The 25,181-nt window shown below is 44.1% G+C and overlaps 1 protein-coding gene across 1 annotated transcript in view; it reads left to right on the top strand.

Moving 5' to 3' along the window:
• Btbd9 (BTB domain containing 9) overlaps positions 1 to 25,181 on the top strand; it is a 363,175-nt gene that overhangs the window by 221,718 nt on the left and 116,276 nt on the right. The window contains exon 7 of the mRNA XM_059281697.1: positions 14,905 to 15,014. Within this exon, the coding sequence (XP_059137680.1) occupies positions 14,905 to 15,014 (110 nt within the window). The remainder of the gene's footprint in view (positions 1 to 14,904; positions 15,015 to 25,181) is intronic.

The raw sequence follows: 25,181 nt of genomic DNA, 5'->3' as shown, positions 1-25,181 counted from the left end.
CACATTTGTTTCCTCATCTAATGTCTAAAAGGGCTCAGCATATGGTAGTTGCCCAATAGAAATGCTAAGTAAACTGTGGGAAATGCACTCATTTCATGTTTTTGAGTACTTAAGAGTATCCTTCCCTCACCCCACCCCCCCATCCTGCCCCTTACTGAACACTTACTATGTGCCTGGTTCCTGTAAATTCTCTTAGATTAGATACGATTACTTTCCTCTCTACAGATGAGGAAACAAGCTTCCAATAGGCAAATGAATAAGCCACATCTGAGTTGCTCATTCAAGTGTCTTTATAAAATTGATACTTCACATTCTGCATTAATGGACTTCTTTGATTTAAACTATAAGAAAGTTAAAGAATAATGTATAAACATTCACATTTATTCTCTTGTTAATTGCTAGTGTTACATCTGTATGATTGTTAAAATAATTCTTTAAAAGGTGGGATCTTATATAGTTTCAGCATTAGTTTTCTTTTCTGACACTGAGAGTTTTCCTGGTCTTGTAGCGCAAGTGCAGACTCAGCTGTTTATTCTGTTTGAGAATTGGAAGGGGAAGTGATTAAACAAGCCTCCATGCCCCATCATCTCTTCAATGTGTAGTCTTGTGAGCCCACAGCTTGAGCATCCTTCCTGAGGAAGCTGCTTTAAAATGACAAAGTTGATTTTCTTCCACTGCCCTGATAAAATAAGCAGTGAAGTGGCCTGATGCTGGCCAGAGCAGGGGAGGGCAAAGCAAACCAGAGTGATCTGCGCATAATTATCCAGCCCTGGGTGATTGAGTTTGCTCTGGCTTCTTTCTTCTGAGATTTAGCATTGAAATTATTGAGGGAGGGCTGTTTCCCTGGGCACCAAGACAAGTTGCTTTCTCATTGTCTGCCATGGTCATTTTGATTCAGATTTGTGGGCCAGATGCCTTGTACTTGTGACAGGGACTCCAGAGAAGAAGCTGGGTGTGCTCGGATGACATAGTCTCGGTTTCTGCTGCAAATCAGGCACAAGCTGGCCTTCTAATGCCCTGGTGTGTTAGGCTGTGTGGGATACAGTCTGAGAACCAGCTGTGGGGCAGGAATGGGCCTGAAAGATGAAGGTGCTGAGTGTCTCCCAGGGTGGAAATGACTGCTGGTGGCCTGGGTGAACTTGGTTTCCTGAGACTGAGCAGTGTCCTGAGATGTGAGACTTGATGTGTTAAAACCAGACAAGGATAGGTTGCCGTTATGTTTAACTAGACTCTACTGAACTAGACCAAGTGACAAGAGCTGAAACATTTTCTCTTGCCTTACTCCTATCTAATTCATTAACTGGCCCAGGAAGACAGTCAGCCAACCTGAGGGTTTCCTGGGGCTTCCTGAGACAAGCAGTAAAAGCAAATGGGCCCTGCTGAAACTCTGCTCACCCCTTTGGCTTTTCCAGTGTCCTCCCACTTAGAGCCCTTGGCAGTCCGGGAGGTCTAGATGTCTGTGCTGCCTGCCCAGCCTCCTGCCCCTCCTGCTGCTGCAAAGGGTGATCGAAGAGGGTGATCTCGGTGCACTTCCTCCTCCACCTTTGCCACTTCCTTCCCATGGCTCTGTTCAGATGCAGCTGGCTGGGAGCATCCAGAGGACCCACAGCTGACTCTGTCAGGTCCCCGCAGCCGCTGTTATCTGAAGCAGCAGCAGCCGCCGCAAAAGAAGGGTGTGTGGCGGATATGCAGGAAGAACACCAGACAAGTCTGCACTCCAGAGGGTGGAAATCAGTCCATCAGCCTGTGGAGCTGGTGATTGTTCTGGAAAGCGGGAAGGGGAGGAGATGGTGTTTTCCACAGTTATCAAGATAAACAGAGCGGCCAGGGCGTGGTGTGCAGCTGTTTCAATGTGACGATGAGCTGAATTTATCTTTACACGGTGGGAATGAGCGCATCCCCCTTTCTACTGGAGGGAGAGAAACTGAAGCTAACAAAACAAGTCAGTCATTTGAATCTTTCTGCAGAATGGTGACAATTTATAGGACTATCTGGACATATCCTTGTTTGGATATTTAATTAGTGAAAATAACAGCCTAGAAGATGGAATAGCTGAGTTGGCTGAGACAAGCATTTGAGGACCTGGTAGAAGGAATGGGGCTAAGAGGGACTGAGGAAGCAGCTGCAGGATAGTGCTGTTATTTGAGACAAGGAATAGAATTACAGTCCAAAGGCTGAGTCGGGATGGAAATGGGGCGAAATGGTTATTATGGTCCTACCTCCCAGTTTTCGAGTGGCCACACAGCTTGAAGGCTAGAGTTCTTAGACTCATTAAGGCCAGCAGAAGCCCTTGCTTGGACCCTAGTCTTTACCAGAATATCTAAAGAGACGGGCATTCCCTTATGAAATTTCAGGTGGTGGTAACAAAGTGAATGCACATTGGTTCTCACACCTTTCAGAATAAAACTCCCAGCAATACAAGAGCAGAGGGATTTTGTTTAGGAATAAACCCTTAAGTATAAGGAAAATGAGAAGAGGAAGTGTGAAGCCGATGAACACGTGCTTAATGACTGAAGAAGCTCAAGAAAATAGAGTCCAAAGCTGTTGAGTCCTCAGAGAAGGGCACCAGGCCCCTGCACAGGGGTGACAACGAAACCAGGCAGGAGACGACTAGAGGAGGAGGACTGGCTGACTAGACCTTTGTAGTCATTGAATAGACTGACTGGTTCTCCCCAGCCAGAGTGGAAAACTGGGGATTTAACTGATGGGGTAAGATAAGGGGGTAGTAAGCCAAGGGGGGGACCCAGCATAGTTGAGGTTATACTTCACACACACACACACACACACACACACACACACACACACACACACACACACACTGTTTCTGGTCTTGTTTTATTACTTGCTTCTAGAACACTAGCAGCCAGGTCCTTATCTTCCTTCTACAAGGGAGTTAGAAATGTCTCCCTAGCTAATCTGGCCAGCCCAAGAGGGATGAGCCGAGGAGTCTGAAAGTGTGCTTTCTTTGACAGTCGGCCTCTTTAGGGAACCTCGTGAAGCCAAAGCTCTCTTGCTGCATCTCTAGGTTTCCTATTGTGTGCCTAATTCCCTTTTTCACAACATGGTTGAAAATGAGACATCAGAAAACCGATCAAATATAGTGCTTAAAACAGACAGGACAAACGTATATGGGGAAATTAAAACTTCAAAAGCCATTGCCATCTTTAAAGAGATTAAAGTACACATGGCAATTTTATTCCAAGGACAGGATGCCATGAGAAGGAACAGTTAGAGAATAAAAAATGTGTAGTTAGAGCTTTCATATATTAAACCAGACGTGGAAAGTCTGTGGAAAGTGTGCAGCCTAGACAGTGAAGTTGAACTCTCCCAGATAGAAAACCAAAATGAAGAAAAGATGGCTGAAAAGAAGGCATAAAAATAGAGGTCAAGGTTCAGAGGTTTCTACAACTGGAACTTCAAGTGTCATTGAGAAAAAGTTCAGGGAAAGAAGTTAGTACTAACACTTCAAGACGTTTTACCCTGACTGAAATATATGGGTTCTCAGATTGCAAAACCCACCCCAAGACATATCTTCACATAATTCCTGAAAATGCACATCTCTAGATGACCCACATACTTCTAGAGCAGGTCTTGGTTGTAAAGAAGAAAAAGAAAAAGAGAATCCTGTTCAGATAGTATAATGGCTGTTTAGTAGCAAAACCAGTTGACTGACAATATTCTACTGAAAGCTCTCAAGGAAAGCAATTGGTAGTTTAAGTTCCACACCCAGATAGAATGCCAGTTGAGTAGGAAGATGTACTCAAGGCTTGCTCAAAGTCTGTAACTTTTCACCTCCCAGGAACCATTGCTCAGGAAGCTTTCAGTAAGCGTACTCCACCAGAGTCGCAGAACAGAATGGCAGACAGCAGAGGAGAAAGAAGAGCAACCCTGGAGTGGATGTGAGGGTTAGGGAGAGTGAGGGCAGTTGGGCTTGGCTGAAGCTGCTCAGGAGGCCTCGGAAGACAACTGGAAAAGAGAGAAATGACCAGAGATCCGTGCTGTGTCCCAATGCTTTGAGAGCAGCATGGCAGTTGAGGGACAGTTACTGGAAGGAAGGGTTTTGTGTGGAATTCCTAAAATTAAGCAAAACAAAAATCTCTTGAGCCATGATCTCATAGTAGCAGATGTCTGTAACCTTAGCATTTGATAAGCTCAAGTAGACAGGTTTCCTTTGAGTTTGAGGCCAGCCTGAGCTACAGAGTTAGGCTCTATCTCAAACAAAAGAAAACAAAACAACCTAATGCCATTTCTAACAGGGAACTCCCTCCCCCCCCCCCCCAATAGGAATTGGGTGTGAATAACATTTACATAGTCATAATGTAAACAGTAAATATTGATCCAGCCCAAAGTTACAGTCTACATTGGGGGATGGGAATGGTACAGTTGAAGAGAAGAAAGCTAAGTCCTTGTCTTGTGCAGTAGTAGCATTGGTCGATAAAGCCTAAAACCAGAAGATCAAGGAATAGCATCAGAAGCAGGTTGATTATAGATGCAAGATAAATCCTAAAATAATGAATTAAAGCAGATAACAGTGGTTTCTCTAGGGAGGGGAGGAAATGGAGCATGGAAGATTTGTCATAGCAAGCCTTACAGGCGATTTGACTTTTAACTATGTTCACAGCTAATATTATTTTTAAAATTAAAGAGGAGCAAACAGTAAAGGCAGCGTTGGTATGCTTGAAGAGACCAAGGACCAGAGGGGTAGCAGTAGCTTCTAGAAATAGGATAGAATCTTCTTGTTAATGAAAAAGCAGAACAAAAATAAAAAAACAAAAAACAAAAAATCTTTTACAAGAACACGTTACTCTGTGTGCATTATACCCCCAAATGTTTCTTTTCTTGAGTTTGTGAAATAAGCATAAGCTTGGGGTTCTCTCTGACCACCAACCGGGCACTGATGCTGTGCCTGGAGAGCCCAGGGCATGAATGGCTGAACTCTGAAGACATTTGGGGAAGGGGGAAAAAATCCTTGCTAAACTATTCCTCCTCCCAAGCTGCTTTCTAATCCACAGGAGATGCAGATGGTAGACAGACTTCAGATTGAGCTTCAGGAGGGCATAGGACTCACAGTGCATGGGTGTGTGTGTGTACTGGCAAAGAAAGGCCTTGTTAAGTTGATCAGAAAGACTGACTGCTTTGAATCTCGGTCAGCTTAGCTCCTGCTGCAGGCAGCCCTTGTAGATATAGAGCCACTTGGAGCATCTTCCTGTTCCTGCTTTGCTTGAGTTCATGTTCTAAAGACTTGACTAAGTCTCTCCTAGCTGTAGCATTGAAATTAGGGCCGTAATCTGCCTTGTTGTTTGGAAATTAGAGTATAGGCTTCTGTGGCAAAATTGGTCACACACCAGACCTTTAGCAGCTCTGAGGGGTGCACTGTGTGTATTCATGCTTACTGTGGCTCGTCCTTGTGTGTCTTGCAAATGTCAAGTGTTTGCATTTCCTGTGTGTAGGTGGTGAATATCCTCATTTTCTCTAGTATTGTTTTTATTTACTTTCCTATTCTGCCTCTTGTTGAGAGCTGTACATAATTAGACTGCTACTTGAATTGCATGCCAGTTGAATCGCTGGCTAGCTTTTCCCCATTGTTCCTCCCCTTTCCCTTTCCATTCTGAGGTACCAGATTTCCCCAGGGCAAAAGGAAGGTCCCTGAAGTTTTCTGTGAACAGTGATGACTACTCTAGGGATATTAGATGGAATATGTGGGGCTTTGGGAGTTCAGCTCCCCCCCCCCACACACACACCCAGTACATTTAGTGTTCTGAGGGTCTGTTGCCTGGAACACAGGTTCCTTTAGGTAGGTGTAAAGGACACAAGGCTGGGGGTTACAGGCTGTCAAGCTTTAACATCCCCAGTCTGAAGATAAGACTGTTGCTATGATATTTAGTACTGTCTACATTATGTGATAACATGTCTGAACGTGTGTTAAGATTGGCTGCATGTCTGCATGGACTGTGAAAGGCTGCATGTGTAGTGTGTTCAGAGCATTAGCTTAGATCTGAGTTCTAGTGCTGCCTCTCAGCAGAGTGGAGCAGAGGCCGGTATCTTCTGTCCCTGCAGTCTGGCACTCTCAGTTTCTGACGCTTTGAGACAGTCATGGCCAGGCACCATTGCATTTCTTGGGGGTAGCCAGTGTTTGCCTTCTTAGGAACCTTAAGTGTTTCTTTGGAGAGCCAAACTGCTTTCTTGTTTAAACCTTTCACAACTAGCATATATAACTGCACAAACGAATAGCCTTGTGAAATTTATTTTGTTGTTTTTGAGACTTGGTGTCTCTCAGCAGCCCAAGCTGGCATTAAACTTGTAGCAGTCGTAGTCCCTCAGCCTCCTGGGTGCTGGGATGACAGCCATGAGCCACTCTGCCTAACCATTGTTACACATACATGCACAGAACACATGGTGATCACGTCCATGACCCCAAAGTCTTTCTCTTCCTGTTTACCCCTCTTCCTTTTCTGTTCATTCACCTGTTCTAAAAGAAGAAGGAAAAGAAAAATTATCCTGTCGTTAAAGTTTTGCTGCAGTGAATGGCTTGTGCCCACCCTAGTTAAGGGGAAAAGGAGCATTTTCCCACCATGATCCATGACCCTGCCAAGCAGGTTTGTTTTAGAGGTCACAGTCACGAAGTGAGTTTTTGCAGGTTCTGTGCTTTTCCTCCCGTGCACACTTGCATTCGACTCCCTTGTCTGTGTTGGTGGGAGTTCACGCTTGTCGGGTGGACTGGGGAAGACAGTGCAGCTGTTGCCAAGATGAAGCTAGGAAGTTCTCCTCCCCATCCCGAGCGTGTTGGACTAGGGGAAAGTTACTGCAAAATGCAGAGGTTGAACTTGTGGTCGACATCAGCAGCATCCAGAGAACAGGGATTGGCTCACTGCCAGGTGTATACCCCCTCATCCCCGTCCCCTTCTTTCTTTCCTGCTTGTTTCTCAGGGTTAATTTTTATTTTATATGTACCATCCCCACTTCCTCCTTTCAATCTTTTGAATATTACAATCTGAAGAAAAGAAAACTAAACCATGAAATACATGTTTTTTCCAATGAAATTCAAATTGGCTTCTCTAAGTTGTAAGAAGCCTGCATGGTGGGTTTTTTCCGTTGGCCCACTGAGTATCTGTGATGGGTATACTGGCCCAGTCCTCAGACTCCTTTATGTGGGACAGAGCTGCTGTGTCCTCCCACTGGACTCAGCTACCATTTCTAGCCAGTGGGTTAGAACTGCTTGTCTGTGATGAGTAGTTTATCTTGTAAACAGTGGATCATAGATTTATTTTAAATATGTTATCTCTTTTTTGACTTTAAATGTAAGTTCATGGGGAGGGATTTTATCTGTGCTACCCAGACTAGGAGTAGCAAGCAGGTACATAGCAAGTGCTCAATAATATCATTTGCATAGGCTGTTGATCACTGGGGCTGGGACAACATGAATCTGTTCTCCTTTGCCTTGTTTGTTTGGTTTTGGTCTTCAGAATAAGTGTAGTAAGTTTCACCAGTAGGACTTTGAAAGCCCACACTCTGAGAGCCCATGTTTGAAGATGCTGCTGCCGTGTGTGAGTGAGTAGGTACTGAGTGCTTGGCCCTTCTCTCCACTGCTACCTCCAGTGTGGAGCCCAAGATAAATGAAGAACCTTTTTTGTTTGTTTGTTTGTTTTTTTGTTTTTCAAGACAGGGTTTCTCTGTGTAGCCCTGGCTGTCCTGGAACTTACTCTGTAGACCAGGCTGGCCTCGAACTCACAGAGATCCGCCTGCCTCTGCCTCCTGAGTGCTGGGATTAAAGACGTGCACCCTCCCCCTTGGGGCGGGAGTGATAAATGAAGAACTTAACCCAGGTTTTCCCTGGGTCTGTCTGCTCAGAGTTACACAGTGTTTCTGTTCTTGCCTGAGGCTTAGCATAAATGTCCCCAGATCAAGGCTTTTGTCCCATCTTTCAGCTCATTTCTCACAGGGCTTAGTATAATTTTTTGTACCTGTTAGGTGGATCTTGATTAATGACAGATTTACTCAGGGTACCTTTAAGAGCTTAAATGCAAAAACAGAACATTTAAATGAACTAAATAAACTTCACACCTTACATAATTTTACATGATTTATGTAAACACTACAATTAGTTTGGGGGACGATAATTCCAAGTACAGTTTTATAAAATCCAAGTACAGTTTTATAAGCTGAAGGCAAATGGCAGTGTTAGGCTCTGAATATTCGAGGGATAGGGAAATTTATTGCTCAAAATTCACTTGTGTTTTTTATGAGAAACGGCAGATGCTTATGTCTGTGCTTCTGTTTGGGGAACGATGGGTTGTTATTTCACCCATCAACTTCCCTCCTTATACTGGCTTCTAAACAAGATGGCTTCTTGTTTTGTTTGCCCTTCAGGTTGAGTATCTTAGACGCAGGTGCATGATTCCTCCCTCCGCAGGGCCCGAGGCCAGGGACCTGGTTGCTCTCTGAGCTGATAGCCTCTGCTTAGGCTCACTGTGCAAAGTGTTTAACCTTGCCCTCTCTCCCGCTGGAAGTGCACAATGCTGCAGGGACTTTTTCACGTCCGCAGAGGACAATCTATAGCTCCACAAACCAGCCAGAGGAAAGGCTTTCTAGGAGTTACAAATCTTTTCTGTTGCAACATGCTTTTTCTAGAAGCTTTTTGTCATTCTGGCAGCAAACTGTTTTTCACTTGCTGCCTTAGCAACAAGACCCAGACACTCCCCCTCCAGCTCATGTTCTGTTGTTAAGAGCACTGACGTTATACCCAGAATTGGAGGAAGAAGCCATAGGTGACCTGCAGAATTTAGCTGCTCTGGGACTTGGAGGACCATGTGCTTTCTCAGGAGGAAGAAGGGGAAAAAAAAACCTTGGAATGACCAGACCCCAGGTCACCCCAGGCCTCTAGTGAGAGTTGTAGCTTTTTCTTGTCTGGGAACTGTCCCTGACCACAGCAAAGAGCAAGATTTCTCCTCAGAGTTCTCCAAGGCCACTTGGAAGAAAACAAAAAGTATTAAGGAACCCCTCTTAAAGGTGTACACTGCTTTAACCCTAACTCTAGCTTTCAGTAGTACCTGCTTAAGCCAATAATGTAAAGTCCAATTTGAAAATAAACTGTTTCCTAAAAATTAAAATTCTATTGAATTTTAGACTCACTTGCTCCCTTGAGAGCTTACTTAAATATTCTTAACAAATCAAATCTTATTTGATACTAGAACATGCCTTGTACAGAACAGTATGTAACTGAGGTTAAGGTTAAGGATTAGCTCTAACCACAGAGTTAGCTTGGAGTCTACCAGGACTAGAGACTAGGGGGTTAAGGTGGGAATGCACAGTTCACTGATTTTTTTTTTTTTTTTTTACTTTAGTCTATTAAGATGCTTGACATTGCTGGGTGGTGATGGCGCACACCTTTAATCCCAGCACTTGGGAGGCATAAGTGGGTGGATCTCTGAGTTCAAGGCCAGCCTGATCTACAGAGTAAATTCTACGACAGCCAGGACTGTTACACAGAGGAACTCTTGTCTCGAAAAATAACACCCCCCCCCCAAAAAAAAAAAAAAGATGCTTGACATCTTCAGTGTTAGCTGTGAGATGTTAGCTCTGGAAGCATTCTGACAGAAATGATGGACAGACGAAGGGTGGGAATTTGTACCTTTCCACATCAGGGAGATAATGCCATGAAATCACCAAAGCAAAATATTAGTCTTCCTTTAGGAAATGTCATGTTCCTTAATGAATTAAAACTCTTAACTTCCAAGATGTGCACAAGAATATGAACCTTTGGTTTGAGTTGAGTGATGGACCACACCACCTGAATGAGTGTGCCTGGATTTCTTTCTCCTTGTCTACTGAAGCAGGAAGCTTGGGGAGGAAGATAGAAGCTTTCAGCTCATGCAGGGCATTAATTCCTCTCTTGCTTTCATGAGCATTGAGACAGGGCAAGAAAAAGGGTTTTTAGACCAGATGATCAAAGTAGGAAATACCATAGAGTCAGGAAATGTGCATTCTACTAGAACTTGCTGCCTTTGGCCCATGGTGCCCTATGCTGTGGTGCCTCAGAGGGTGATCATGACCTATCTGCATGGGTACATCTGCCCTGTAGCCTGTCTCACTTCACCATCTAGCATCAGGAGTTGTAGTGGAGTTTTCCTGTCCTGGAAGCCACTTCTGAATTACCACATAGAGGCTTATATTAATTGTGAACGCTCGGCCAATAGCTCAGACTTATCACTAACTAGCTTTCACATTTTAAGTTAACCCATATTCCTTATTTACCCTCTGCCACATGGTGGTACCTTTATTATCATGGTACACTCATCTCCTGCTCCCTCTGTGTCTGGCTGGTGACTTCTGTCTCTGCCCTCTTCCTTCCCACCTAACTTCCTGCCTAGCTACCAACCTGTCAGCTTTTTATTAACCAATGAGAGTAATACATAATCCCAGTGTAGAAAAGGATTGTTCCATAGCAAGGAGTACTCTCCTAGGTAGCCTAGGGTTCAAAGTCCAAACCACAAAATAATGTACCCACCAGTCTATTTTAAGGGTACCCTACTCTGCTAAGCTCTGCCTTTGGTAACTTTAAAATATTTAACTCATTTAAATACTCTGTAGAGTTTCTGTTGTTGACTTTTTGTGGGTAATTTTTATTGTTATTTTTAAAAATCGACAGTATCATACCTTGTGTACAATGTAACTGAGATTTACCCCCCCCCCCCCTCTTAACCTCTTCCCTCCACTGACTCTCTTCTCCCCACCTAGTTTCCTGCCATCCTTATTTCCTTCCCTCATTTCCTTCTTATGGGGGGTGGGAGATACAGGCAGTCACAGCTTCTGTGTTTCCATGATTGCAGCAGCCATGTGATAGATTCAAAGTCAGTGCTCACTACACTCCTCCTACCCTGTGGTTCCCACATCCCTTTGCCATCTTCTCCATGATGTTCCTTGGGACTAGGAGGTGTGACATAGATGTCCCATTTGGGACCAAGCACTCCGCAGTCACTTATTCACCCATTGCCAGAACAGGCTTCTCTGGTCAAGGCTGAGTGCTGCCTTGGTATATTATAAACATTTGGAAGGCAGTTCAACTACATGTCCATTTGGCAAAACATAAGTAATGGATTCCCCTGTAGATCCCGTGAGCAACCTTTTTAGCCCCAGGCTTTTGAGCAGTTTACAGTGCTAGGCATATATTCCCTCCTCTGGGATGTGCTTCAGATCCGATAAGGAAGAGTGGTTAACCCAGAACGTTCACGCCATCATTGTACCAGTGGGCGTGTCTTGCCAGGCAGTTCACTATTGTAGCAGGAAGGGTCTATAGCTGGATGTGATTGCTGAAGGTTTTCTTCCCAGTGGCCTGCATAGCACCTCCCAGCTCACTGAATGCCAGCTAGTAGAGAGAGAGCTGCCAGCTCAGTTCCAGCCTTGTTTCTCTATGCCTTGTATCCAGAACATGTGTGTCTTCAGCAATCGGGTTTTACTGACTAGTTACGATGGGCAGTTAGGAGCAGTGGTAATAACCCCTATTGCTTTGGTAGCCTCTGTGGGCTACCTGACCAACTCATAGGGACTTGGCTTTGAAAACCTATGACTTGGGGGTGTATTGTTGACCTTTCTTAATAGAGGAGGAATCCAAGGTTCAAAAATGTTTAAACATTTTTCTCTCGTGTAACTCATCATTGCATGGTGGGCTGTACTGCTTTGAAGCCCACAGTATTCCAAAACTCTGCAGTGCCTTCCAGTTTTTGTAGGCTGTCCTGAATATGTTAACTTTATCCTAGTAAGGAAGACAGAATCCCTTTCACCCATAGTCTTTTAACTCTGAAGAGCTTCATTACTGAAACATCTTGTTCTGAACTGTGTTCAAGGTCTGGGCTTTGTCAGCCACTTGAAGACGGTGAACACACGGAAGGCAGGAGAGTGTCGGAAATAGACTGGTTCTCTGGGGCTCGTGTGGATGTTGTTCATCTTCTCCAGCACCGGCCAGTCTGCTGCCTCTCTGCCTTCCGCAGCTCCGTTTAAGTTTTAATTATTTGCAAACCGAGCTGCTGTGTTGAGGACCTCTGAGAGAACGAAGTGTAGTGCTCCGATGTCTAGCTCTGCTCTTCACTGCACACAGATGCAGCCCTTGCTGCCCCTGTCCTTGTGACCAGGTGACATCAGTGACTGTGAGCCGCAGAGACAATGCTGAGGGGAAAAGAACAAATCACAAGCTTCGTCTGCTATCCAGGACTTCCCGTGGCATCAGAGTGATGTCTACTTCTCTTGCTTAAATGTTAGGATCATTCATTTTGCTTTTCAAAGAAAGTTAAACACAAAAACAAAACAAAACAAAAATAGACTCCATTTCGCCCCTTTCTCTTGGGTTTTCAGTTACAACTTTTCATCTACCTTGGGGTCCTCCATTCTGAACTCTAGTGAGGAAGAGTCTGTGATCAGGGTAGGTGCTTGTGAGCCTCCTCAGCCATTGCTTTGGGTCTCCAAGGAAGACAGGCCTCTGCATTCTTAGTGTAGGGCCCAGGCTGTCAGCAGTCATGGAAGCCTGGCCATTTGTTGGCACTGTGTGCCGTTTCTAGTCACTCTCTTCAATGCAGGAGAGGAGGGGCCTGGCTTCTGTCTTTGGTGTTCCATTTCTTAAAGTGTGGGCTTGGGTAAGGACATCAAGCCATTGCTGTGAGTTATGCTGTAATTGTACAGGCTTAAAAAGCATGTGAGCCAAGGTGACAGGGCCTGTTGTGGGCATGCTGTGTAGCTAGCAAGAAGCGTGATGTACAGTGATGAATGGCTCATTTGACCTCAGGATTATGGGCGGAGATAACACTGTCTTCATTTATGTGGGGCTTTGACCTGGAGACATGTCTCAGTGTTCTTCTTATCCATTATTTTGTTGATTGTCACAAACACTGTCATTAAACTTGTAAAGTGTATTCCACTACAACTGTTTGTCTTCAAGTGCTTATAACTGTGGCAAGGGGAGGGAAGGCTGCATAATTTTGTCTGTTCCTGCCATTTACATCAGGGTAAGACTGGGAAATGACTGTTATCGAAACTTGAATGTTTGATTCCATGTTTCTGAAAGGCAGGCAGGACTGTTGAGCACCTGCTTTAGGCACTGCCCGGGGAAGGCCCTGTTAGTCATCTCCTGGCTCATGTACCATGCACAGTAGGAGAGCTCATTCTTCTTGGATTAGCTTACCCTTGAGACTAGGATACGATCAGATTCCATCCAACTGCCTGCTCTAAGGTTGCAGACAGCAGCACTCTGGCTGCCTTGGCCATGTGCGGTTGAAAGTGCTATGCTAGTTGAGTTCCTGTGGTTACAGGAAATGACCAAAATTAGATTCAAGCCAAGGTTCCAGGGTTAGTGCACCCCTTCCCTTCCAGAAAGCACCAGTGAGACTGTCACTGCCAATAGTAAAAGACAGCATAGTCTGTACTACTCAGACCCTTAAGAATTTAATTTAAATGAACTCTCCACCAAAAACAAAAGAAAACCCAATCAGCTCAGCCCTCTTTGTCTGCATTGAGGCTGAGGAAATCAGAGAAACCTTTTTTGTGCCTGCAGGGTTCTGGTAGGAGCAGTCGCTGGGTCTCAACAAGGGAAGGATGGTTCTCCCTGCAGTAAGTCTAGACATTCTAAAGAGCTAGACCAGGAGATCCCATTAATATGGGTCATGAAGATGAGTGATCGGCTTGTGTCAAGGAGCAGATGGCTAAATGAGGTGCACAGGGAATGCCATGAGACTCAGGCTGGAAGAAACGGAAGAAGATAGCCCATAATGCAAAACCCCTAAATATAGTCTCCTTAATGTGAATGTTTCAAATAGTCTTTTACATTATACGGTTAATTCGGAGTGATGAGAAATGTTAGGGAATTATGGAATTAGTGAACAGCGATTAACTTGGAAGTCAAATTCTATCATCTAAATCGAAGGTTGTTCTACGTGCAGAGGGAGGACATTACTAAAACGTTGGCCAGCCTGTCGTTTTCTAATTGAAATCTGTTCTCTCATATGCCCCCGTCTCTCCGTGTATAGTTCATAATTTGGGAGAGCGTTCTTGGTTAATCTAGTTGTTTTTCATGGTTCTTCCTTTGACTTCTAGTAAGATAGCAGGGAGCACATTCCCTGTGGTATTGTGTGACACTCAGAAGACTGAGTTGTGTCTTCATTAACCTGTGAACTGTTGGTCCTTTTAGAGCTAAGGGAGCAAGTTGCTCCAGGGTTTAAAGCTTATTTGTCGAAGATGAAGCCTCTAGGGAAAGAAATGGGGTGAACAGGCCAAGACACTCCAGATCTGCCCGGTGAAACTCCACACCATGTGCAGATGGCAGAGCCTGGGGCCCAGAGAGAAGCTGCAGAGCAAGCTGGGTCCTCTCTACAGAGAAGGCTCCCGGCAGTCAGGTGGGGGACTGGCGTAAGTATATAAGCTTGACTTCCCAGTCGGGACTTGGGAGCAGTACTAAAATAAAAGACATCCATAGTGGTTTTCAGTAGTTTATGTGCAGGTTTGCTTTTGGACAGGGAAACAGTATTGATTTCATGCATTTGTCTGCAATGGATGGAACTTCTTGGAGCTGAAAGCATTTGATTTTGCCTATAGTTTTTCACACGTACCCAGATAGACTCCTAGCTACGAGGCAAGGTAGAAGCTGGTTGTTACTCTCTAGGGTGAATGTCTCAGGTATTTACATTTGTTCTGACACATAAGGGTTGAACTAAATAGTACTGGTACGATTTCAAGGTAAGTCAGAGCCAAGGTTTGTTTAATTCCCTGTGAAATGGCCTGGCCATGAGCCGGCCAAGGACATTGACTTTAGAATTTTCAGGGTTCTCTCTACTCTGTGTGTGGTGTGGTGTGCCTTACCTGCCTATGCCTGGCTTGGATGTGGCAGAGCTCATTCCAACACATGCGCTTTCTTTTCACCCTCAGGTATATCCGAATAGTTGGAACTCACAACACAGTGAACAAGATTTTCCACATTGTGGCTTTTGAATGTATGTTCACAAACAAAACCTTCACTCTGGAGAAGGGCCTAATAGGTAAGTATTACGATGGTATTTTTGCATATATACTTAGATACTTTGCCTTCAGAATTTTCTTATTCTAATAGTTCCTCTTAACCTTAAGCTCTGATTAAGGACTTTAGTTGATTTTTGAATGCCATATGGCTGAGTGACAGAGACTACTTTGTAGAAGAATTCAAAATAATAAATTCAGTAAACTTAAAGGAAAAACAAATATCAATATAATACTAGAGCTAGCAATTGAAAGCATTTGGGGACTTTTCCAGATTTGCAGAGTAGAAAATGCTTTTCATAGCCAGGCAAAGGCTTTCACACCAAAGGCTTTTCTATATTTAATGGTAGGTGAGGCTGGGAAGGAAGTCTCTAGTATTGATCTGATGTTCATAGTTTCCACAGCTACAAAGGCATGTTGGCTTTGATTTGATATGAATGGTATATGTAGCTGTGGGAATGTTTTCTTAGACATGTCAGTTCCAGATTCACTCTGCTTAGCCAAATTACCCTTGAGAAAGTTCTAGTCTATAATTTGAGTAAGTCTGGAATGCTGGACTACCACTGAGGAAGTCAAGTTACTGGGTGGGAGCTACCTGGCTGATTTTTCCCGTGAGAGAGAGAGAGAGAGAGTGTGTGTGTGTGTGTGTGTGTGTGTGTGTGTGTGTGTGTTTGTGTGTGTTTGTGTGTGTGTGTGGCTGGCTGGCTTTGGTTTTGGCTTTGTTTTAGGCATTGCTTAGCCCATTGCCCACCATCCATCCCTGGTCTTGACCTTGGTGATGTCAAGAGTGACTTTTCCTTTCCAGACAACTTCCTCTCACACTCTTGAGTTGTTCCGCCCCTCCTGCATAGACAGGCTCATGAGATCCTTGAGTTTGTGTTTTGACTGTAGCTTTCTTTGAAAAAAAAAAAAAAAAACCACTCACTGTGTGTTGGAGGCAAGGTATACTTTAGCCTCGCCTTACCAAACATAGAATTGTGTGCCTTTAAAGGAGAATTCAGTTCTCTTGTCCGTGTTGGGACACATGTCCACACTGACATAGTCTTTAAGCATGGCAGTGAGTGTAACAGGGAGGAGGAATACAAACTCGCAGTCAGTGATGTTTGAGTGGTTGGAGCCTAAAATTCCACGTCTGCTGTGTTTCCCTCCTAACGTACAGAAATGCCAAGACTGGACATTTTTCCATTGAGAAGAACAATTTCAGAGCTCAGCCAAATAATTAGTTTTCACTTTACTGTTGATGTAATTAAAACATGAATATTAGTGCTATTTTGTGACTTTCAAGTAACTTGAAAATTAACAAATTTGAAGCACAATGTAGTGGCATTGCCTTCTAATTCTGTAGGGTATGTAGATTTGTGGCTACAGGCTTCCTGGGTCCCTTGGAGACTTCAGGCCTCACTCATTGTGTGCAGTCAGGAGAAGCCTTGCTGAGGAAGCTCTGAGGAACCAAGAGCCTGCAGATTCACAACCTGTGTGACATCATTTCAGCCCCAAGGACTGCATTCTTGTACATGTTGTATCCGTGTAAATCAGTCCCCTTCATCCTGGAGGAAGAGCAAGTTTGTTGATACTGTAATTACCTAAGAAACAGGCCCGTCTGGTAGAGAGGCCCCTAAAAGAACAGACTCGGTATCCGTTGTGGTGAGGCATGCAGTCTTGCTCTGCATGTTAAGCTGGTGCTCTGCAAGGCTATAATAGTCTCAGGCATGTCACGTGATGGGAGAAGATTGCAAAGGCAAGAAGTTGTTCTGGTGTCTGGTAGGACACTTCTTCCAGCCCCTTCTATGAGCATCCAAGTGTGACTGCAAAGGGTATTGCAGTCCCATACCTGTCACTGTCCCTCGGCCACATAGGAGCAGTGGCTGGGCCACTAGGTGGCTATGCATGTGAGCTCATCAGTGGATATAAAGATGAGACCTCCTGGACTCATCTGGGCAGTTCAGAGCTGCCCAGACTAGGCAGAGAGGGAAGTAGTGGGAGTGGGAAGGACACAGGGGCTCGCATACCAAGTCTGACACTGCAGCGCTGCTTAACTTACAGAGGTGTGTAAAGCAGCAGTGGACAGATGGCCATGGTGGTTATGTCAGATGCCTTATAGCAGCACCTAGCCCTTAGCTAGCTCTCTGCTGGAACCTTCCAGAAAAGAGTAGACAATGCAGGCCATAGGCAGGCCAGATGTACCAAGAGGTGAACTGTTTTAGATTAAACCTCCTTGAGAGCCCAAGATGGTCATGGCTGAAAAGAAATAGGAAAACAACAGAAATACTGTGGGTATCTAAGAGTGTCACGGCCTCCTGTGATTTCTAGATTTGTAGATTGTCAGTTCTCAGTTTCCTCCAACAGTTGAGAGTCTTCTAATTACTCTTCTGTAGACCTTGAAAATGACTTGAAGCCATTTGTAGTTTTTAAAATCAGATTTCAGTGTTACAACATGTAATGATGCCAGGAAGTGGCACAGCAAAGGTGGGGGTGTCTCTTTCCTTTGTGTGGGTGGGTGTGGGGGGCTATTTGTTTCTGTTTTGTTTGGGTTTGTAGATCCTCAAACTCCTAATCCGCTGTGTCTGTCTCTCAAATGCTGGAACTGGAGGTGTGTGGTACCATGGCCTGTGCCTCTCCCTCCTCATGCCACTTCACATGCACAGCTTAGCAGAAAAGCGTGCTGCAGCTTGATCAGGGTCCTCTGTCCCTGGGAGTGGTATACCAGCACTTGGCTGCTGCCGCCGCCGCCGCCACCGCCACCGCCACAGCCCATCTCACTTGATGGCTGCTTGTGGATCGTGCTGTGATGCGTCCTCTCCCAGCAGAGCGGGCCTGTGGTGATTGTGTTCTCCGTGTTAAGAAGAATTGCAAGAGACCCTACCGTGGCACTGGTGAGGCACGGAAGGACTAATTAGAGCAGAAGCAACTACTGTCTCACACGTTCCCGACCTCCCAAACGTGGCGTTTGTTCGGCACTCTTCTCTGTGTTCTTTGTATATGTTTGCCGAGGACTGAGTTTTCACAGCCACTCAGAGAGTCTGCCTTCATGTTCCCTTCTTTGAGCATCACACTAGTCACTCTCTTGAAGACTCTAGTCCCTACCAGCGTCTTTGAGAACAACTCACAGCCAGCTTAGTTTTAGCTATCTATAACTTCCTCCCCACCAGATTACTGTTGTTTTTATGTGTATACATATTTTGTCTGCATGTATGTCTGTGCACCACATGTGTTCCTGGTGCCCAAAGAGGCCAGTAGAGGGGTTCGATCCCCTGCAACTGGAGTTAGAGATAGTTGTGAGCATCAGTGGGGTTGCTGAGTCCTCTGGAAGAGCAGCCGGTCTTCTTGAATACTGAGCCATCTCCAGCCCCACCACTAGATTACTTTGAAGTCAGTCATAAGAATCCTGTTACTCAGTATTATAATGCCATTATAATTCCTCATATTTGAATAGTAATTTCTTAAGATAGTAAGGGGTAGCCAGTACTGAAATGTCTCCTAATAGTTTCAAAGTCTGCAGCGAGAAAATTGGTATTTTGTAAGTTATTCAAATCAGAATGTAAGGGGGAGGAAACAGGGCTAGGAGTTTGACTCCATAGCACAGTGTTTGCTTAGCATGCATACAGCCCTGGGGTCCATTCCCAGCACCCCTTCCAAAATACTTGATAAGGCTCCTTGCCCTCCCCTGCTCAAGACCCACTCCTTCTGTAGTAAGAGTTTATTAGTTGAAGAAAACAGATTTTTGTTTACAGTGTAACTGATGGCTTGGATTTTGGTTACTGAGCCCCAAGGCATGCTCACCCATTGCATTTCCTGTGACAAAGAAGTTAGAAGCCAAGTCAGATTTTCCTATTAATTTTAGTTACCTCTGCTCCATAGTTAATGTGTGTGCTACAGCATCGTTAAACGCGTAGATGATTCTCTCTCCTTTGGATATTTCCATCTATTGATGACTGTTTCTCAAATCTGCTGCTTCATAATTTGGGACTACAGAATGATGTTCCAAGACTGTCCTTTTTTGATAGCTAGAAAGAGAACATTTCTCTAAGGTTTCATTTGATAATCCTAAGATGTAACTTCTCCAGGAAAAGTAGGATGAATGTTACAGTGTTTTTCCTTTCTGAACCAGTTTTCCCATTGAAGAAGTAGCTCCCTAGCATCCTCCAAGTGTGACCAAAGAAGTAGATTTGTGTACTGTTTCTGTTGTTGTTTCTGTGTGATATGTGCATGATTGTGTACGTGTGCGTGCGTGTGTGTGTGTGTGTGTGTGTGTGTGTGTATGTGTGCGCGCGTGTGTGTGCGTGCTTGTGGTATGTAGGTTATCTCACTGCATCGTAGTTTTTGAGGGAGGTCTCTCATTGGAGCTTGCCACTATCTTTATTTCTATTTCTGGGCCTTTCTGTTTGCAGAAGTAGGAAATGAATGTTCATAGCCTTATTTATATATCATCTATGTAACAGATAAAATGTGTCATTAGCATACCCTGAAACTTCAGTGCAAATTCAGTTTGGCCTTTCTGTCTTCCATCTCCTTTTCTTTTTTTTTTTTTTTTTTTTTTTTTTTGGTTTTTCGAGACAGGGTTTCTCTGTGTAGCTTTGCGCCTTTCCTGGAACTCACTTGGTAGCCCAGGCTGGCCTCGAACTCACAGAGATCCGCCTGGCTCTGCCTCCCGAGTGCTGGGATTAAAGGCGTGCGCCACCACCGCCCGGCTCCATCTCCTTTTCAACCTTAGTTACCAGTGACACAGCACAATAGTTCATTTTCTCTGTCCCTGTTGATACAAATAGTCTTAGAATGACAGGACCAATGCTGTCACGGGCATGTCAGTACTGAAAATAGTGTAAGTATCTTTACAATCAGTTTTTGTGTCCTAGAATAGATCTCACTCAAAATGTATAAGAAATTATATCTTAGAGGTAACTGAAACTGCTCAGTGTGGCTCACCCTCTCAGTGTACAGTTAGGTCCATCTGTTACTATAGACGCTGCTGTCAATATGTACGCCACTGTCAATAAGGGCAGCTGCTGTAAGGTCGTGATTGCTGTGGCTGTGTCATGATTGGAAGTTGACAGTTTGCAGCCCTTCTCCCTGTCTTCTGGCCCTTAGATCCTCTCTTCTCCCTCTTCTGTAGTGTTCCTGGACCCAAAGGGGAGTGGTCTAAATACCATGTTTAGGACTGAGCCCTCAGTCCTCCTTCATTCTCAGTATCTTATGGAGCCGTGGGTTTCTGCATCCACTTCCTCTCACTACAAGGGGCTGAGCATCACCTTTGTCTCCAGAGATAGCACAAACACAGATATTTAGAAGACAGTTTGATGCTACACAGTTTAGCCAAATCGCAGTTTTAGGTCCCTCCTTAACATAAGATTACCTTAGTCTTGGGTTTTTGACTGGGTTTACAGTTCTGTGGATGGATTCCCTCTCATTGAGTGGGCCTCAGATCTAATCAGTGAGAGTGAATGGCTATTGCCCATAACAGTCTTGTTACTGTTGTACCAGTGGGTACATATTTCCATGCCAAGCTGGCATTATAGATTCACAGAGTTCACATCTGGGGAAGACTGTTGATGCCTTTATTCTCCCAGCCGCCTACATAACAGCCTTGGGCACTGTGAAAGCTACCCAGCAGGGAGGCTGCTTCCAGCTCTCTGAAAATTCCTAGAAGAAACAGGTCACTAAACAAAACCCCCCAATGCCAAGAGTGACATACCCTGGAGGGAGGGCCCAGAAGCCCCCAAAACAATGCAGACTCTTGTCATTCTTCTTTGTCGTCCATCAGAACTAGAAATAAGACTGTATTGCTGAAGATACCTTCACATATTTGTATCAGTGGCAACAAAACAGTCCAGTTGGTTTGTACCCAATTAATATGTTTTACTTTTGGCTCTAGGAGTTTGGATTTAAAACAGGTACCTCAAAAATGGAGTTATATTGGGAGATTTAAAATTGGTCTCTGCAATCTGAAAAGTTACCCCCCACCCCCCGTATTACACTAGTAATGAGGAATTCTTCTGTGAAGGTAGTGAAAAGTTTGAACTTTTTAGTATGAAGTTATGGTTCACGTAAAGAAGGAAGTCTTGCCGGGCGGTGGTGGCGCACGCCTTTAATCCCAGCACTCGGGAGGCAGAGCCAGGCGGATCTCTGTGAGTTTGAGGCCAGCCTGGGCTACCAAGTGAGTTCTAGGAAAGGCACAAAGCTACACAGAGAAACCCTGTCTCAAAAAACCAAAAAAAAAAAAAAAAAAGAAGGAAGTCTTAGGGCTAAGCAGACAGTCATAACAAAAACATGGTTAACATGAGACCATAATATCAGCACTGTTTTTTTTTTTTTATAGTTTTGGAAACCATACCAATAAAAATTGCAAATAGCTTGTGTAATTTTTTAAAAATACCTAAACATAAAAGGATTTAAGGACTCCAATGCAAAAGAGACAAGGTTAGTAGAAATGCTGTCAAAGGAGTTTTTAAGATTCATTTATTTATTATGTCTGTGTGTGTGAGGGTGTGCATGTGTGGGTGTTACAGAGGCCAGAAGAGGTCTTAGAGCCATGTTAGTGGGAGTTACATGAATGTAAAGATGCCTGCCTGGTCATGCAAGTGCAGAGATCGGCAGTAGTCTCCACAGGTGTGCTCTTGTCTGCTGAGTCATCTGCAGCCCTCCCAGAGGTCTTCCTTCAGTTGGTGGAGCACTTGGCTGTAGATGTCGTGGAGAGCAAGGGTCACATAATGCTTTTAAAGTCCCTGTGGAAGGGCTCTCAGAAGGTGACCTTTAGGTAAGAAATAAAGTTCGTGATCTCTTCAAGTTTTGTAGCACAGTAGGTGTGGCCCTTTGAATGAGAATGGACCCATAGGCTCATATGTTTGGATGCTTGGCCCCCAATTATTGGGACTGTTCGGAAAGGATTAGGATGCGTGGCCTTGTTGGAGGAGGTGTGCCAATGGAGGTGGGCTTTGAAGATCCCAACCCCACACCGTTCCCAGGTGGCCTCTCTCTGCCTCCTGCTTGTGGCTGAGACTGTGAGCTCTCAGGCACTACTGCTTCAACACCATGCCTGCCTGCCGCCATGCCCTGTCTTCATGATCATATCCTCTAACCCTTCAGACTATGAGCCCCAAGAGACTCTCCGGGGTCTTATCACAGCAATAAAAAGTAGATAAGCGGCCAGGGAGTAAGTTCTTTTCGTTGAGACTGAAAGGGAAGGTGGAGTACTGGATGTGATATTTTTTCTAACTGGGGAAATCACTTGGTTTTAACTCTCAGTAATTAAGCTATTCATCTCTTGGGAGCTCACTATAGAAAGACCATATTTTTACATTTTAGTTTGTATTTTTGTACATTTTATCTTTATTTTTATTTTTTGTTTGAGACACTGTCTCAAGTGTCTGAGGCTGGCTTGGACCTCACTTTGTGGCTAACAATGACCTTGAACTTTTGATCCGCCTGCCTCCACCTCTCAAGGGCTTGAATTACCTGTGTGCACTGCCATGCTTGCTTAGTTATCAATTTTTAAAGTCATTTCTAGTGGTGTGTAATGTCTCCCTTTAGCAGCAATAGATTATGTGGTACTTCGCCCACTTTTGTAGGATGCCTAGTAATTATTTTATTAGGAGATAATTGGGTTCTCCAAAAGAGAGAGATCTTAGATTTAGTGGAGTTAATGGGAGTGTCTTTAGCTGAGAGTCAAAAGCTTTAGTCAGATTTGATAATCACTTGTCAAGCTAAAGGTCTGAAGATCATAGGTGCTATGAAAACTCTGTATAATAGACCAGAATTTACAACTGTCCTTTAGTATTTATTTGTCCATTAAAATAAGTAGCACAATCATTGCATGACTTAGCAGGAATGCCCCATGTAGAAATAATTTCATCTGTGAAGAGTTTTCCCTACACTCAGGTATTTCTGATAAGAGAAAACTTCAAACCCCGTGGGAAAGCACGCACACCTGGGTTCACTTACTCCTGCCCTGGCAGGACTGGCGTGGGGGACAAACCCCAGACTCCTTGTTCTCCCAGTCTGCATTGCTGCTTTGCTGGTGTACTGCTGTGAGCAGAAAGTAGATCTTAACTCTTCGATCTTTGCATCTGATTTGGACCCAAGTTTTAATAACTTTTAACTACAGTGAACTTAACCGTTTACACGTCCTCTCTACGTTTTCTCTCTCACAGGTCTTAGAACATATGCCACCTTCTCATTTTGGCTTCACCTTTTCCGTTTTTGGAAAACCTTTGACTTTAGGACAAAAGTCTTGTGTCAGTTGATAAAATCTTTTCTTAAAAGCATTGCCTTTCTCTTTAACCTCCTTTGTAAAATTTAAAAAAAGTCATTTTTGTATCTTATTTGCTACTTTGTAGTTTCTTTGTTTTTATAAAATTTGTAAACATTTTTTTCTTAATAAAATTACTCTTTATGTTATAAATGAAAACCCAGGAAGCTGCATCTGAAACGTAGCCAGAAAATGTTGAGAGTCCTAGGGAATTTTTTTGCTTTTACCAGCAAATTTGGTAAAGATTAACAGGCATTCAGAAATATGCCTAGTTAAAGAGCATTGATTTCTCTTTGGAGCCCACAAGGCAAGAGACAGATGGAAGGGTAGAAGTCCGACATCTCTGCCTCTGTCAGTGTCTGTCTCCTGTTCTTGGGGTCAGATTCCCACCTGACTGTGTGTAACCATGTTAATCACTCAAGAAGTACCCATCCATCTAACCCATTTCACACCCTCTTCAAAGCTGCAGGCTCTGATAGGTATTGTGTATGCTAAGTCTTTAGTCACTATGGATTCTAGGAACAAAAAGGCCACCCCCAAACAAATAATCCTCCATTGGAAGGCAGCAGCAGTCATCTCCTGGCAACAGCTTGTCCCCTCAAACAATAAAGGACTTAAGTCCTCAGGAGGCAGAGGTAGGTGGATCTGTGAGTTATAGGCCAGCCAGAGCTACATAGGGAGACCTTGCCCCCCATCCCAAAAGAATACTACATCTGTGATACAGCTGGATGGCTCAGCAAGTGAAGCCTGGTGGTCCCAACCCCATCTCCGGGGACCACCTGACAGACTGACTGCCACAAGTTGTCCTCTGACCTTGACAATTGCTCTGTGGTTTATGTGCACACTCTCACACATAAATAAATAAGATCTCCAAAAGTTCTTGTTATAATTGTAAGTCTTAAGTAAAACCCTCTAAATTCTGGTTTCCAGCAAGAATATCTGGTAATAAACACAGGTTAACAGGCTAGCAGACAAAAACCATCATGTAAACTCAAGAGCTGTCACAAGTGCAAGATAGACAAACACAATGCTCATCCTGCAGCTGTGTTAAATCAGGACCAGAGTGCACTCTTTCTCAAAACAAGGGGGCAGTTTCATCTCTCTGCCTTTGACGTGTAAGAGACCCGGTGAAAGGTGAAAAGGCCAAAGAGTGAAGCCTGTTGTACAGACTTAGCCTAGTATTTTTCCATTTAAAGAGCTAATTGGGCTGGGCTGTGGTGGCGCAAGCCTTTAATCCCCTCACTCAGGAGGCAGAGGCAGATGGATCTCTGTGAGTTCGAGGCCAGCCTGGTCTACAGAGCGAGATCCAGGAAAGGCTCCAAAGCTACACAGAGAAACCCTGTCTCCAAAAACAAAACAAACAAACAAAGAGCTAATTGGTAGAGCAAGCTATGCCCTTCCAAATGGACATTTTTAGTAAAAGTCAGAAAACCTGCTTTGTAGATCAGTAAGGTTTTGGAAACTTGTTAGCAAATCCTGGAAACTCCTGAGCTGACTTTGGCATACCATACCATGTGCGGTTTTCAGGCAGGTTCTGCCCAAGTGTCTAGAGAGTGTTGGGAGCGCTTTTTCTCTAGGCTCTATCTTAAAACAGTCCCTAAGAGCCTTTTCCTTTGATCCAGAATTGGTTTTGCTTGGAGATTTCTGGAGAAGGGAGTAGCAGGAGAGGATCCTAGAAAGTAGGAGGCAAGTTCGGCAACGGTAGCTGAGTAGAGGTGAGAAAAATCATATTCTTGAAAATTCATCAGTTTTGATACAGCTTCTAAAACTTTATTAACTTCCTGTTTGTATACATCTCGTTTTTTATTGTGATAATTTCTAAAATTCTCTTTCATATTTTTATAAACTAGCATCATTTCTCACGTTTTTAAATTCCTTAGTACGCCCATTTATAATCTTTGGTTCTATTGCCTAGGACTTTTAGTTAAATGTACATTATTATCATAGT

Source organism: Peromyscus eremicus, chromosome 16_21 (assembly GCF_949786415.1).
Source record: "Peromyscus eremicus chromosome 16_21, PerEre_H2_v1, whole genome shotgun sequence".
Lineage (NCBI taxonomy): Eukaryota > Metazoa > Chordata > Mammalia > Rodentia > Cricetidae > Peromyscus > Peromyscus eremicus.
Note: the sequence above shows the minus strand (reverse complement) of the source record. Positions and strands in the feature narration are given on the sequence as shown.